Here is a 17,569-nt window from a genome sequence, read left to right on the forward strand (position 1 = left end):
TGCAGCTGTCTACAGTACTGGCATACAGGAGCACCAAGGATAAGGTGCCTTGCAGAGCTCATTCCATTGCCTGAAGAACTCTTCCCTTACTTCCAAACTGAACTTTCCTTGACATGGCTCCATGCTGTTCCCTCAAATCCTTTCAAAGTTGCCAGAGAGCAGAGCTTAGTGCTGTCCCTCTCCTCCCCTCATGAGGAAGTATATGCTGCCTTGGGACCTCCCTTCAGTCTCCTCTTCTCTGGGCTGAACAAACCAAGGGATGATAAAACCATTGTTCATACATCCTGCCCTCTAGACCCTTCACCATCTATAGCCCTCTTTTAGACACTAATATTTTTCTGACCTTCTTATGTTGTGGTGCCCAATACTTCACACAGAGATCAAGGTGAAGCTATGGCAGCAAACAGCAGAGCAGGACAGTTCTTTCTGGATAACATCAAATAGAAAGTGTGGAGAAGTAAAGTGGGAATGGAAGCAATTATAAAACTATTTTTGTCTGAATTTGTTCCAGATCTTCACTATTCTGGTGACTCTTGTACTGACCAGCTAGCGTGCACCAATGGCAGTTTGTATCACTGTGTTCTCACAGCAACACTGCTACTTTGCTTGCATAGTTATACTTGCATATATTTGATTTGTTCCCTTGATCTATTTATTCAGATCAACATTCTCTGAGTCCCTATTCTGCCTAACTTCAAAAAAACATTCTTGGAAAACAAACAAGTGACTCACTTTGTCTTACCTTCTCCAAGATCACAAAATGTATTGATTTATTCTGTATAATGCCTTAGTTAGAAGATGCCTTAGAAGAGCACAGGCTCTTCTCTCCAGAAGATGTGAATAGCGGATTATTCTACCTCTCACAAAGCATCGTTGCTGCAATTGCACTACCCAGCCAGGTGATTACTTATGAGGAAGATCTAACAACTTAAAATCAACACTTTATGTCATGTAACTTTCAAATGGGATTTTTCCTTGTTTGTCAGTGCAGTTTCTTCTATTGATAACAGCAGCTGACATAAAATGCATTCCTAATTTACTCGCACAAAAGCTAGCTTCTTTGGATATATTCCAGGCAGTAGCACCTGCAACAAATTAAAAAGGCCTGGAAAAAGAAATTTCTGTGCACTAGAATTGAGTGTTCACTTTGATCCACCAAAGACTTAGTTGCTAAGTTTAAATTACTGTGTAATACATTTGTCTCATGGAAAATGTTGTTGAAGAAGCTGAACTTGCATTTAGAAGAGATTTAGTTAAAAAAAAGTCATACACTTGGACAAACCTGTGGTGAAATGTTCCAACAGCAATTACAATAAATCTGGATCTTTGGGGGAATATTTCCAACCTCTCCCCCTTTTCTTTTTTTTATGTTTTCTTCCATTATAATCAGTGATACTTAAACATTTGAACGTACGTAAGTAATAAAAGCTGAAAAGTAACAAGGCTGAAAAGTATTCTCGCAACATTCTACCACAGGATGAAGGAGTATCATTACAAATCAGCTGTAGGAACTGGGCTCAATTCGTGTTCTTCTGCAGTGAAACTTCAGTTTCTGGTCTACTCTATTATTTTATTTTTTTTAATTATTTTTAATCAATAAATTTACCATAATGCTCATTCATGATGTGCCTGTATGGTTCATAATTTAGAAAAGCAGTTTTATGGATTTTATAGTCTTTTACAATCATCTTGAGTGGTTGTAAAATTGACACTACATTACATCAATAAAAGACATAGCATGCTACAAATATGAATAACAAGAGGAGTAATGTATATTAGATGTTACATGAGTTTTAAAACAAATAAATAACTCTTTCCACGCCATGTTCTGTTTGCAACAAACAACCTGTTGTTAGAAAATGAAGTAGGCCTGTGGCCCCATAATCAGCCACTGCAGACATTTAAAAAGAAATCTATAGCAATTTTGTAATTTTTTTAGTTATTGTGGCTTTTTTTTGTTTTGTTTTGTTTTGTTTTTGTTTTTTTACAAAAACTGCAGGAGGTTTCTGGAAGATAATGTTTCAGAAAGAAAAATTAAAAGCCTCTGCAGGCAAGCCATTTAAAAGCCAGTATGCTAAAAATCAACAAATGTGAAAAATGGAAGCAGCATCATTTGGCTTTGCTGCTAAATTTCTAAAACTATTGGAAGAGGTAGTAAAAACCCTGCAGACTTTAAACATGTTAAATTTATTTGTCACAACAAAAATCCTATTGTTGTTTTTCCATTTACATAGTGTTTCTTGATGAGGTAGTTAGCTAAACAGAAGGCCTGTCATGATACCACCCAGGGAAATGTCTAAGTTTAAACTTTATCATTCAAAAACTTGGAACATATGATTCCACATTTGTCAAAAGTCATCAAATGAACTTTCTGTGAGCCCATCAGAAATGACACTGCCAGGCTTATGCTCTCACTGGACCTATTTAAAACTATTCATTTTCAAGTTTCTAGTATATCTTGGTTTTGTGCTTCTTCCTATCACTGTACCTGACAAACTGTATTCATTAGGAATGTTCCAAGAAATGTTTATGAGATTCATGCAAATTTATCTCAGATGTTTCCAAATAAAACTGAGCAAAACAAAACCAGAAAGTAATCTTCTGTCTGGAAAAAGAAAGAAAAAAAAAAAAAAAAAACAAAAAAAAAAACAACCACTAACTTTTTTAACTTCAGATCTTGATTTCAGCTCAAATTTCTCTTAGCTACTCATGAATGCAACCAGCAAATCATTCTACTTTGAAAACAAACAAACAATCAAACAAAAAAATTAAGTTCTTACACAGCCTTTTAATACCTGCATAACTTTAATCAAGTGCTTTTCTATGCATAATCAAAACTATACTGAAAGATATAGCGTTAAGTAGTGATCTGTGAAAAAATAGCTCAACCTTACATTTATACTGCTATTAGAATACAAGGAAATCAATTACCTATCTTTCGGGAAAAGAATATTTACCTAAAGTACTACACCAATGGATGAGATTAATCTCAAATGCCTTGAAGTTACAGCTTCTGTGACTGTAGACAACTGACACATCAAATTAGAAACTAATCTTCAAAACATTTAAGTATGCTTGTAAGACAATTTAAGTACTGGGAAGGCAATAAGCCATTTACCTCAGCAAGCTGGAATTACAAATACATTATGCCCTGTCTTAAAGCCATTAACTTGGACATTAGTAAGATCAATTGTGCTTTTTTTCTTTTTCTTTTTTCAATCTAAATTGAAAACACTTCCATATGTCAAAAATATCTAAGCAATTATTTCTCCAACTGCACATTTTCATATCACATAAAATGATCATAAATTCTTTTCTCAAAGTTTATTAAAATGTATTGTGACACTGTTTTTAAAAGTTTTCTTACATTACTTCCATGAGACATGTTTGTTTCACAGAAAGCAAATTTCCCAAATGACCCTTTTAGGAATTCAAAGCACTATATAAAGTCACTTCAGAACGTAATTGAAAATGGCAAAAAGTAAGGGGATCTTTATTTATTTATTTTTTTTCCTGTAATGTGAGAAGCCAATGAGTGCAGCACTGCATCAAAAACTCAAGTACATTTTCATTTTCTCTTCATTATGAAAAAGTGGAGGAAATAATTTGTAATATTTCCCACTTATTAGTGTTTCTCCTATTGATTATGAAATACTGTACATTCCTGTATTTTTCAGGGATGCTCAGTGGAAACTCAACCATCTTTCAGTAGCTAGATCAATGTAACATGTCAGCATTGCACTAAATTTTGTGAGTTCTAACCATTCATAGTCACATGCTGAAAGAAACTCTTTCAGTATAAATGTCTCAGTTGTCAATACTTCAGTAATTGGAGTTCATTTACAATATATTTCAAAGGGTTTTCCTTTTCCCAAAGCTACAGACTGAATTGTTACAGATGGTAATTTTGGCAGATGGTTTTATATGAAACTGAGTTTAAAATTAGGCCAAAATTGACTTGTACAATTGAAGGAGTGAAGATTTGGAAACTAAGAAGTGTCAGATTTGCGCAGAGTCTTCATTCACATTTACAGAATATATTGCGTATATGAGAAATATCTTCCTAATTGCATAAATAAGAATATACAAAGCTTTCATCATCACAGTGTAAACTAATGTAACCACATCTTTTAACTTACTTAAGTGTATAACATTTTTAATTCAGTGGGAGATAATGAGATGGATTGAAGCAATATAATAGCTCTGCCCTGTTGCTGTAAGAGAACTATAAGCATTTCCTTTTGTGTAGCTTCCCTTGCTCTGACATTCATCCGACCCTTCACCATGTCCGTAAATTCAGAGTCAGTGACTGGCCAATTCAATTCACAGACAGAAAACTAATCCCTGAGGAATGAGTGGAGGCATAAAAGATATGCAAGGATGACTTGCATACTACTACTTGCAAACTACTCCTTTTGTTACTAGTGACCCTTTTGGGCTGACTTCTATCAAGCTGCACTTCAAGTTACATTATATCTGCCATCAAAAAGCTTTCCAGGCAAGTGTGAAGGTAGCATAGTCTGTTTTAGTATCTTCTGACTTCCCACTATATTAAGTATTTCTTTGCTTCTGCAATAATGAAAAGACCAGTTGCATTCAGTAATCACTGTCCACTACTTCTTGCATATTACTCTTTCTAGACATCTCTCTCAGTAGTTATTTGCCCTCAGCTTTCTGTTCCCCTCCTCATGTGCACTGTTTCCATATAACGTTTTTGTCCATTTTAGGACTACCATTTCAGTACTATTGTTTTTGTTTGTTTGTTTGTTTTTACAGTGCACAACCAGGGCTTTGTTTAAGGTGGCTGACTCTTACCATCATAAAAATATTACACTTCTTATATTTTTTCTTTTTGATTCCATTACATTCCAGTATCTTGGCTGATTTGTTCTACAACAGGTAGAATAGAGAGAATTTTTCATCCTTTTTTTTTTTTTTTTTTCCCCCCTAATCAAGTGTAACTACAAGTACATTAGGAGAGAGCTTGCAAATATTTTTTGCAACTAATGAAAACTACTGTTATTAATGTACTTACAGTTATTTCAAAATATTCTTTCCAAAATATATCCCCCTTAAACTTCAACACAATGAACTCCACTTGCCATCATGCCATCTGTTCTTCTATCTTCTCTAAACCTTTTAAAAGTTCCTCAGAATCTCTTTCAATATCAATTAACCTGAGTAATTTATGTAGTCTGCACATGTTGTCATCAATCTGTGAACCCTTCTTCCAGATTGAACAATACGAGGCTGTTAACAATTAAAGAACATTACCTCTTAAATTTTTGTCCTGCATCAAATTAACAATACACTTTGGTTTATGTCTCTGTACGATTTTTTCCTCAGAGTGTTATGATCAGAAAGACACAATGTACGGATTGTTAGTTTTCTTCTTAACCTTTTCTCAGAGAGCAAATCTAAGTAATTTGCTTCAGTGCTTTCTCATTATTCACCTATTTTGAAACACAATGAATCTTCATACATTAAAATCAATTATTTTACAGGAGCTATGATTTACTATTCTTTTTATTGAGCTCTTAATACAGAGTTCCTACCTTCCTACTATTGACTGATTTAAATACAAATCTACTGACAACACAACAATAGAGTCAAGCTGTTAAGAAAAAATCTTTTTTAAGCTCTGGACATATTCATTAAGTCTGAGGAAATGAAAAATGATTAAATGAGTTAAGAGTTTTTGTATATTTAAGAAAACTGAGAAAAAACAAACAAACAAAAAACAAACAAAAAAAAACAAACAGGATTACTGATTTGTACCAAGTTATGCACATCTCGCCTTTACTGCAAAATTAGCACAGATTGTAAGTTATAGCCTGACCCAAATGCTAGAGCCTTCCACATAAACTATAACTAATATTCAAGTAGTTTGGTGTGTTTGGGTTTTGTGCATTTGCATGTTTGTTGTTTTTTGGTTGTTTTTTTTTTTTGGAAGTCCTTCTTGGTTTTGTTTTGTGGAGTGAGACAGGTGAAGAGTCATTGGGGCAGCAATTATGTTGTACAGTCTAACTGCTAAATCCACAGTCTCCTATGTTTCCAGTCAGACCAGACACATTCCTCTGATATATATCAATATGCAGGTAGAACTTTTCCATTTAGAGCAAAGAGACACGATGTATATACCAAATAACTTCACTGTCATGGAATTGTGACTACAGAATTAATATGAATGCCATTCAGTGATTGCCATGATGTTTTTGTCTGAGCTATGCTAACAAGAGAGAACTACAAATACCCAAGCAGAAACCTGAAGCTTCACTTGAAACTTTCCTTAAATTACAAAACCTGTACAGTAAAACACAGAAAATAAGAGATGAGTCAGTCAGTCTGTGGCTTGGTAGGGCTATGGCAATGTATATATACCTGGAGGAAAAATAATCTGAGAAAAAAAAAGAACTTGGAACTCATTATGTCTTTACAGTTTTGGAGAAATATAAATGTCTACTAAATGCATATGCTTTCAATATGCAATTAACATTAATTTTTATATATAATTAAGACATCAGTAATACAAACCTCTGAATTTACTGATGTAAATAACTGATGAAATGTAGGCCTTCTCACAACATTTGCAATGATGGAACAGAATAGCTATTTAATTTTAGAGATGATTTTCAGAAGGGTTAAAAAAAAAAAAATGCAGTTGTCTAGTGAGTTTACTTGTTATAGAGCTTTACACTTGGTCAAAATCATTCATGGGAATGAGAGAGATCCACATTCAATAGTAAAACCATTGTGGTGCACATTTAGCTGCAATCTCCTACAGATGTTCTTGTAGGAGAACTCATATAAAATATCATATTAGATCATTTCAATATTCATATTGAAATGATCTAATATGATATTTTATATGATTTATATACCCAGTTCTCAGACATTTCCTAGAATTGTGTTTTTTAAAGAACAGACATCAATTTACTTTATCTACCGCAAAATTTGATTGGCTTCTATAATGAGTCCTACAGAAAAGATCTCATCCATGAGATAATTGATATCTTTTCAGAATACAAATTCTACAATTCCAATTCTCTAAAATTCCAGGGTAAGACTTGAGTTAGATGCTTTCATAAGTGATGATGCAGTTTCCCAGCAAGTATACTTAAGTGACACTTGTCAACATGGACAAGAAAAAAAAATATATATGTCACAGTTTTGCAGGAATTGAGCCATTTACTCTGAAATAAGTAATAGAGCCTATGTACTAAGAAAAGGAACCTGTCACAGTAAATAAAGACAAAAACCACATGATATTTGGGCAATTAGCACTTCAAATAGATACAGTTCAGCAGAAACTGAATTAACATTCTTGGGTACAAAGTGCAAGGGGCTAATTTCAACATAAATCAACCGGCAGGCTACAATCAAATTAATGTTACACATGTCTCAGACCATTTGTAGGTATCAATTGCTTTCTGTTGCAGTGTGAAATGAACAAAAGTACTGCAGAAAATCGTTTCTGACAAATCTCTAATTGATCACTAAAGCCCACATGTGGGAAGAGATTATTTTAAAGAATATACTGATGAGAAAAAAAAAAAAAAAAAAAAAGTGAAGAGAATTTCACTCCAGTTGATTTTAACATCAAATTAAAACACTAAATCAGTTATTTCCTATAATGTTACATAATAAAGCTAAGAGGTTGAGCAGAAAGTGATAACAAGCCTGTTTACAGGAAATTCCTTTGATCTCAGTAAATATATGACTCTTCCAAAAAAAAGCAAAGATTTTTTAATATGCTAAGGAAATGTTTGAACTTGTGGAGGAAGAAGTAGTGTTACTTCCAGAAGCAGATAAGTGTGTATATATATGTATATAGCACAGAACAAGGAATTCATTCTAATCCTGAGATCCTTAATTTTCATAGACAAAATGAAATATGGTAAAAAGATATTATTTCAAAGATTAATATCTGAAGTGGGCCTCAGAAAGCTGATAGGATATAAAAATGACCACTTGACAGACTGCCAGGAACTTGTAGAAAACTAGATTTTCTAGAGATGAAGCTTAGAGTGAGTGGAAGGTAACAGAACAGTCAAAGAGAATACTTCTGGATTTTGGATTCCAGAAGTGCAGAACTTTTATGTTAAGTTCTTAACATAGCTTAACTGTGTAACTTACATGCAGCAGAGACCAGTAAAAGTGCCTGAAGATATTAGGATAGCACTGTTCTCTGTCTGAATGGAGAGAGAAGCTGGAATTGTAATAATATGTGATGACAGAAAAATCATTCCAGAAATTTTGGTTGCATATGTGGAAGGGGACAAATTCTTTCTCCTTCTGTGGCAGAAGTGAATTGTCAGGGTACTATGTACACCACCTTGCTTGGGAATGGAATCTAGCTCTCCTTGATTTTTAGAAGAAAAGTTTTTCAGTTATTTTGGTATCATGAAAAGAGGATTCCTGCTGTGCTGTTTTACACTATTAAAGGAAAAAAAAGTACTGAAGGAATGTTTCAAAACAGTTTGGGGCAGAGTATGTTCACGGCCAGAATTTTTAAAGGACGCAGATTTAGAGACTGCATGGCACATCTAGGGCACATTCTTTCCTAGGGATTATAATAAAGAAGATCAAAGTAGTTTCAGTGACAGCATTTAAACTTACAGTTTATAAATAAGGTTCATATTTCCTTGAAAATAAAGAATATAATACACATCAGAGCTATTTAAATTTGCATCAAGTACAGTACTGATAGTTTTTGCCATTAGAATGGAAATGCAATCCACACACTGCTGAAATACTGTAATTTCAAAAAGACTGAAATTATGAATATTGGAGATCTTTTTACCCTTTTAAAATAACCACCAAAAAGCTCTGTTTATTCAAGAACATATTTTTTAATCCAAACGAAAGAGGGTGCCAAGCAGTGTTATACAAGCTTCCTAAATTCATTTGGCTGACTAATGTTCCTATTCCTGCATGCTTCAGTGTTGTACAAGAAAAACAAATTTCAAGAACAACCAATGTGTAGATCTATATCAGTTTAAAGACATAATGCTTAATATTGTCTGCCTGACATTTAATGAGAGACAAATCTTTCACTTAATTAGCTGACAAATAGAAGCTGGAAATTTGAGGAGCTTAGGATTACTTTTTTTTTTTTTAACCATAAACTGTTAGCATGTGTACATTTTAACCTCTCTAAACTTCTAAGCCCTTCTTATCAATTTTGAAGTTCTTTCCATACATGCAGCATATTGTTAAATTAAATGTGTCTTGCCTTGTCCTCAACCAAATCCCCACTGCCCTCAGATCATTTCAGCTCAACCCAAACCGTCAGCATCCTGACAAAGTACTCCCATTTTATGTGCAATTATGAAATCTCTATGAAAAGAATTTTTTTTTACATCAACATGAAATTGAGGAAGTAAACTGCCCAATTCCCTGCACAGCCCAAAACTTCCAAATTTACAGGTACATTTTAAAATAATGAGCCTTGTACATAAATGCATTACTCTGAGTTTTCAGAATGTGCTGTACATATTGCAAGTTCATTATTTTCTAAAGAGCAGCTCTTACAAAGACAGTTGCTGTATGAATCGCACAGGGTTCATTTTCTGTTTTAAATGGAAATACGTTGTCAGGACATGCAAAAAATCAGTTTTACAATCTGGCTTGTACTGCCAGAAAAAAATAAATAAATAAATAAATAAAAAATCAAAAGTAATTAGAGTGTTAGCAGAGACTTATAAATCCATCAGAGATAATGCATGACACTGCAAGCAAAAATGGAAGACACTGGTTTGCTACTTCCTAACAAGCAGAATGTAGCAAAGAAAAATGTTTATTATTTTCCTCATCCTTCCACACTGAAATAAAATATACTTATTTTTTCAGATCCCTTTTTGAAAAGGAAAAGAAATCATTAGTTTCTTCCTCAGAAAATGAAGAACTAATTTTATCTGTCACTGAATTCCACTTTCCATAATCAATAACAATAGCACACAAAGAAAAAACTATATGTCCATTTGACAAAAACTGTTAAGAGTACCCAGCGTAGGGCTCAGATAAATCATTATTCTGATGAGGTTCTGTGGTGTTAAAATACTAATTTATCCTCTGCATTTCTTCTGTGGTAAAGTACAGTGTGAATTCACACACAGGTTATATCTCTACTGTAAAAGAAATACACATATTTCTGAACAAACTATACTAGGCTGAACCTGGACATTCCCCAGGTTCATCTGTGCCCACATTACATGCAGAATTTCAAATATCTTATGCAGAAGATGTTCACACCCCCCTTAGATCTGCACTGCAAGTAAGTTTGTGCTCATGTAAACTGACATCCGGATAAGGAATACTTAATATGTACAGCTGCTTCTGTTATAGTGTGAGCTCCCCTGCGTGTATGAGTATGTGGGTTAAATGGGGTGAGATACCTGGACTCCTTACCAACTTTTAGGAGTTACAAATGAAGAAAAAGAAGAAAAAAAAGAAAAGGGGTGGGGTGGGGTAAGGTGCTGTTCATTTTGGAGGAAAAATCATCACTGCATGTGATCCTGCTCACATCAAGTAGAGATATCCAACATCCCAGACAAAGAAAGTACAGGGTTTAGGTCCCATCATACAATAAATAGACTTCTTATATGCAAGGTAATTCTTAAGCTGTACTTGGGTTTCTTCTAAAAACTATTTTAGATATTTTGAAGAAGAGATGGTAGAGAAGACTAGATTTAATTTACTTGTGAGCTAAGCTGTCAGTGAACTGAAGTCTGTGGAGCCCAGCAGCAGGATGAATGAGAAGCAACATACCAGCTAACACTAGATGAGAATTTATTGTCCCTGTGACAGTTAACAAGATTGTGCTGAGGTTAGGTTCAGGTACAGGGATGGCCACCCTTAGAAACACCAAGCTGTAAAAAGAGATAGGACTGACAACTGATGTTTACAGACTTTGATTTGCAGACTCCTAAATTGCTCTGATTGGAGGTCTAGACACTGGCATAATTCACAAACTGTGATTTTAGCCTTATGGCCTAAAAGGTAATCCATCCTACATTCCTAGCTCATCATGTCACCTTTGAGACTGAAGGAATAAAAATAGCAGCTCACTTAATTTGGTCTTAAAGTATGACTTAGACCATCAGAATTAAAATCTTCATCGCATACACTAGTTCAGATTTGGAGCAAAATTTAACTTACACTTCAGATTCAGAGTTTGAACTTTTTTCTTTTTCTCCTCCTCTGGCACGGTGCATAATTGCTTATACAAAGTAGAACAGCTTGAACAAGACAGACTGGATAGTTAGGCCCACCTTAAAGACTTGAGCTCCTACCCAATAAAAGATGTGAACCTGGGTCCATCTCACTCCAGTAAGTGCGTTCAGGTAAATTCTTTCAAATTAGCCTTTTCTCTATCTAAATTGAATCAAAACTGCTCACAAACCCGGAGTTAATCTCTGTAGACCACGCATTCACCCTCTTGGGACAGCCCATCCTAAACATAAACCATCAGTTTATGCTGAAGTCTGCAACTCAGCTCTGCCTCAACTCCAAGGCTGCCAAGGTTCACCTCTGCCTGATTCCCCTCTCTCTGCTGCCCAAAACCAGTGGGAAGCCAGTATGGGTAAGGGAATTCTAAGATACCTGGCCTGTTACCAAGAAATCTTCAATAGAATATCAATACCATGTGAATAACTTTTATACCAGCACTGGACCACAAACAGGAGAAGAGGTAGTTCCTCGGGCTTGAGCTAAATGTGACTTTGAAGGTAATTCCTGAACTTGACCTTCTCCATTCATCAAGTTTTGCAGCAACAAAGAAGAGAGAAAGAGAGAGGAGGAGAAAATAAATAAATAAATAAATACAACAGTTTGTACTTATTTACAGGTGCTCCTTAACAGTAGTGAAGATGTAGGCCTAGCAGGACTGCGGTAGACCTGACTGAGAGATCCCTTCAGGAGTTCTGATCATTGCAAGAGCACTGAACTGGGCCTGCAAGGCCTTTCTGCAGCCCCTCACCTTGCACTACCATGTCTCATGTCTAGCATGGTTTCAAGTGTTAACAGAATATCTGGCAGCTCTGGAAGCTTGCAAAACAGTGTACTCCAAGCTGTGGTACTAGGAGTGAGTACCACAAGGGCCTCCACTAGGAAATACCAGTAGTAACATCATAAACTTGATGCTATTTTTACCTTGCAACTAAACTTAAGTCTGCTTTGCACAGCAACTGTGCAAGAATATGTATAAAGAAGAAAATTCCTAAACAGATTAAAATGGTTATCCCATCCATCTACCTTGTATGATTTAAATATTGTTTAAATAGAATACAAAACAAAACAAAAAAACACAATGTATCATTTAGTGATTATTAGATAAGAATATAAAACTAGAGGATCATTTATTTCCTGCATTAATTTGATCCAAAGTTGTCATTAATCCGAACTCCTTAGCTGGCTTTTATTTAGACATACGGAAGAAACAGTGTCTTCATTAGCATACCTACTTTTATCAACCAAAGTTACTACGCATGCTATTGGTTTTAATCAAGTAAAATACCTAACACTACTCTTTAACTGTAACATACTTTTAGTTTTCAGTCTCTTACTAATAAGCCTTTGATACTATTTACAACTGCAAAGAATTAAAATCATCCAGCAAAAAATCCTTATTTTATGACCTTCCAGCCATCACTCATTTCTGCACTGATAGTACTTCTGAACATTGCTTTTGTAAATTCCTATATGATGCCATGCACAATGCAAACAATGGACGATCCACCAAAACAAAGAGGAGCACTAACAACCTCTTCACTCACCTTACATTGTTCCATCTCCTTTTTCCACAAGCGCATGGGAAAGAGAAACAAGGATTTGCAATGTGTTTAAAAGGCTGATGAGTTTCAGGCTTGGCATACTGAAGACCAGGGAGAGAACAAATGCTTTCGTTTTCATCTGTCAGCTCCCACACCACTCAGATGGAATTACGTAGGGAGATTTTTCTTGCCTTGCTTCAAATAAATGGGCGTTCTGTTTATATACTGCATACTGAGCATTGCCCACCCTAAGCCAAGGGCTGTGCCTTGCCAACTCTTAACTCGCGTACAATATGGCGATTACATGAGCCAGCATACCATTAAGTCGCATAACAAAGTTTGGAGAATGACATTGTCAGCTAGCGGAGCTGTACCTGAAAGCCTGAAATTTCTTGCACAAAGGGAGAAATTGTATTTTTGTGCAATAGCAAAACTGAGTCTGGAATGGACTGGGCTAGAGGCCTCAGTCTAAACTACAAAACCAAGTGCCGCGTAGTTCTCAGGGATAAAAGCTAGCAGACACATGATGCAAGAAGTCAAAGGAAAAGAAACAAACCACCAAATGCCTCAAAAAATATTCCCCTAGCTTTGAGTCTTATGGGTTATCAGCTGTTTATTCTCCAGATAACAGTTCATGGTGAATAAACCATCCAAGATGTCCTCTCCAGCTACTGTATTCACAAAACAGCCTCCCATAAATAGAATGAAAACCAGGGAAAAGGGGAAAGAGCCTTTACTTAGTCTATTACTCCAAGTGAATAGCACAACGTATTCCTGGCAGCAAACTTGTTTACCTATCCGATGAGCAGCAGATCTGTGCCTACCATGAGCTTCAAGTGTCTTATAGAGCCTCGTGTTTTCTTATAGAATGAGCAAGAAAGACTGGAGACCAGAATTGATACTTTCCACTAAAATAATGTTTCCGTAATCTTGCACAAATGAATCAATATCTGCTTTGCATTTCTATCATAGCTTGCTGACATCAGAGAGGAACAAGTAATTTGCATATTAACACTTCTTTCAGGTACTGTTTTATAATAAACACTACAGAGGCTCCCAGTTCATGACATAAACGTGCTCTGGACAGGACAACAGGTTATTTATCTACTGGAATAGCACACACATTCAGAGGTAAAAAGCTGAACTCAGGTCTAAGGCTCTTCTAATAGTGAGGTTTCTGAGAGGTTGTGCTTCTAACCCACAGCTAAAGATCAAGTGCCCAAACCAAATATCAAGCAGTTCATAGCAACAAAAGCTGCCCGAGTTAGCCCCATGCTTGACCCCTCCTCACAGCATATTTCTCAGCAACTTAATCTTATTTAGATTGACTTCAAGTAAAACAAAGAACAGGGAAATCAGAAACCTGCTACATGTTTTTACAAGATTGTATCACAGCAGCTTCTATCACCATTTTTTCTTTCAAACATAAAAAGCTATCCAGACACCAGCGGTATTTTGTGTGCTGCAATACTGGCATGCAAAATGACAAACTCACTTCCGATAATAGTTTTAATTACTAAGTATATACCCTGCAAATCCTCTCATACAAGTAATCCTTCAATAAGATTAATTCATGGAAACAGTCCCATTGAAAAAGGATTTGTGTGACTGGACCCTAAATGTTTAATCATATTTCTAAGAGTATTACCACATTATATATATATATATATATATATATATATATATAACCATATATATATATATATATATATATACACACACACACACACACACATATATATATGAGATACTGGTATATTTAAATCAAGGGTTTATTACTTAAACTGTACAGTTTCAGAAATGATCCTTCTGTGACTGATATTATTGGGGAACATGCTTCTGCAGTTCCCCATGTCTGTCAGGCTAAGACTGGTGTAAATAAACTGACCGACCTATTCTCTTCCAGTGTTCAGCATGACTCCTCTCTTTCAGCACTTTAGCTGCACTGACATGTGACTCAGTTGCTCCTACAGCTGCACTATTTACATACCGTGCCTGTAAAACACATCATTAAACATCAAATCCCCAACTTATTTCCAGTACTACCCAGATATTGCTTTTTTTTTTTTTTCCAAGGTTTAACAAGGTAGCAAATCTTACTTTCTCTATTGAGTCAAATACATATTTATTTTTTTTTTTGTTAAGAAATGTTAACTTCTTTTTCTTGCTTTCCAATTCCATTCTCTTCTCTATGACAGCTAACAGTCCAGACAATTGGAAAAGTAGCCACAGGAGAGGGTAAAGATTAAAGTTCACTTTAATGCGCTGAATGCCACAATGTACTTGAGTTCTGCTACTTGTATCCATACCACTTGCTCTCTCTTTGCTCAAGGGTCTTCACAGTTTTAATTTAAAGTCTTCTTGAAGTATCTTGTTCTGATCCCCTGGAATGATTAATGATTTGGTAACACGTTTGTTTGTTAATCCTTAAAATGAAAGAAATGGTCCTTTGGAAAGCTAAGAGTCTGATAGTGTCTCCAAAAAGCAGGAAGCGTAACTGCTTGAAGGCTGACAGATGCTTCACCACCATGACGAGAAGCTGTTCCAGTACTCTGCTGGTTTTAGTAGTTTACCTTTCATAGGAAATGAAACGCTTGACTGCTTGCACTTGTAAATCCCTGCTTGATTGCTGAACAGCTTTTTCTTTCTCTGAAGGAACAGCCCAGCACACGCTTCTGTGGGCTGTGTTAACATCTTAAAACTTCATTCCTATCTACTCCAATATCAACTGAATGCGTACTCTGCACACGTATCTCGTACAGTTCAGTGAGAGATCCTTCCCAATCATTAATCTACTCGGCATATTGAACCAAGTTTCTGTAGGTCTGAAACAACAATTTGGAGGTGTAAGGCACCTTTAGTCATTTAAATGGAACATCAATACTGGAGATGAGATACATTGTTAGAATTCAGAACTGGACATTTCAGATAATATCTCACTGTATTTCAGCATCACAAAAACTACCAGTCAGTAACTAATACCTCCTTAGGCACAGGTCCATTCTCCAGTGCTTTGGTCAGCTGACATTTAAACATTTCAAAAATAATTATTTCTAGTTCCTGTCACTTCTTGTAAAAGTATTTAACTGCCGAAAAGACTTTAGCAAGGCGCTTCTCCGTTTTAACTGTTTATGCCTCTTCCAGTGGCTGCACGCTGAAGTCCTTGGGCTGCCAGTGTGTGGGGGATGCGGCAATCGCCAAGAGACAGGGAAGGCACATCTTGCTTCTGAAGAACGGGGGGCGGGGAGGCAGAAGCCCCAGAGCCGGATCTGCGCCGAGGGCACGTCTGCACAGCACCCTCCGAGCTCCGCCGCAGCACCGAGCGGCCCCGACTCCCAGCGAGATGGGCCCGGACACGGGCACCTTGCAGAGTGATGCAATAAACTTTTTAGACTTCCCCTCAGCCGCTTCTTGTTGCGAGATGATTTTTCCACGCTTTTTCACTGTCTCCTTCCCCTAGCCTTGCTTTTAAAATACTCACAGCAGTTGCAATCTGCACAGAACTTGGACAAATAAATAGTGGCACAAACGCTGCAAGGGCACAGAGCAGTTCTTCTGTGCAGAGTCAGGAGGAGGGTGAGGGAGGAATGCCGGAGACAACCTCCAGCATTGACCCGGCGCGGCTTCAGCGCTCCTGCCTCCGATCATTCCACGTTTTCACACCCGGTCCTCGTAGCCCACGCGCAACACAAGCAACTGATTTATTATTTTTCCGAGTGCCTCCCAAAATTCCCAAAGGCAAAGAAGCCTATCCGACCCGCTTGCTGGAACTTTTCCACGCTCTGCGAGAGCCAAGGACAAGACCCGACAATATTTACTTATTTTCTTATTATGATTATTATTATTTTCCTCCTCCGGTCCGCTTCGCAACGCAGCGAGCGGCTCACCTGGAGGCCGGGCGCCGTGTTCACCCTCCCGCCCCACGCCCGGCGCCCGCAGCCTCCGGATGGCTGATAGCCGCCCCAAGCCGCGGGCACAGCCGGGAGCACTCGCCGCGCCGCGCCCCGCCCGCAGGTACCTCCGGCGGCCCCCGCCCGGCAGCCCCGCGTCCGCCGCGCCCGCCGCCCCCTGCCGCACTCACTTGTGCCTTCTTCATAAGGAAAGGCAGCGCTGCAGTCCAGCCCAGCCGGCCGTGTGCAAACTCCCTTCAGCTGAACTGTAGCTCCAGCATGCTGCAGCGGCGGATAGTCCACGCATTGGGGTTGCCCTCGGCCAGCCCCGAGCTGCTGTCGCTCCGCTGCGGGCCTCTCGCCACGGCACGGACTAGAGCTGCGGCCGGCGGCCGGCCAGGTCTTTTATATCTCGGATCTGCCTCTGGCAGCAGCGGCAGCGGCGGCGGCGGCAGCCCCGGCAAGACACGCCTTTTCCCTCCCTCCCACCGTCCCTCCCTTCGTTCCCTTCCCTCCCTCCTGAAACACTCGGAGCCGAGGCGGGTCCCACGGGGAGGGGGAAACCCGAGCAAACTCGGGGGAAGTTGGAGGCAGGAACCGGCCCGGCCTGCCCCTTCCCACCGCGGGAGGGAGCGAAGCGCGCCCAGCCCGGCCGCCGAGGGTTGGAGGGAGAGCGGCGGGCAGGGCTGCGGGCGGAGCCGCCGGGAGTCGCCCGCCGCCTCCGGGCGCCCCGCGGTGGTGGCGACCGCAGGGGAAAGGGGCGCCCGTGGCCGGCCCGGGAGCGCGGGGGGCTGGACCCACCGCGAGAGGAGACCTCGACGGCGGCCGTTAGGAGAGCCCGGCGCCGTCCGGCCGCGCGCGGTGAACTGGGCTCTGGTGTCGGGCCGCAGCCCCGCGGTGGGGCGG

General features: G+C 38.4%; 1 protein-coding gene across 2 annotated transcripts in view; it reads right to left on the minus strand.

The window, feature by feature from the left end:
* KITLG (KIT ligand) overlaps positions 1–17,357 on the minus strand; it is a 55,757-nt gene extending 38,400 nt beyond the window's left edge. Inside the window, exon 1 of one of the 2 annotated variants that reach the window (XM_072326497.1) lies at positions 16,855–17,357. In XM_072326497.1, coding sequence (XP_072182598.1) covers positions 16,855–16,869 — 15 coding nt within the window. In that variant the 5' untranslated portion in view covers positions 16,870–17,357. The remainder of the gene's footprint in view (positions 1–16,854) is intronic. The other variant, XM_072326498.1, reaches the window with a different exon arrangement.
* Between the last annotated feature and the right edge of the window lie 212 nt (positions 17,358–17,569).

Source organism: Excalfactoria chinensis, chromosome 1 (assembly GCF_039878825.1).
Source record: "Excalfactoria chinensis isolate bCotChi1 chromosome 1, bCotChi1.hap2, whole genome shotgun sequence".
NCBI classification, from domain to species: Eukaryota; Metazoa; Chordata; class Aves; order Galliformes; family Phasianidae; genus Excalfactoria; species Excalfactoria chinensis.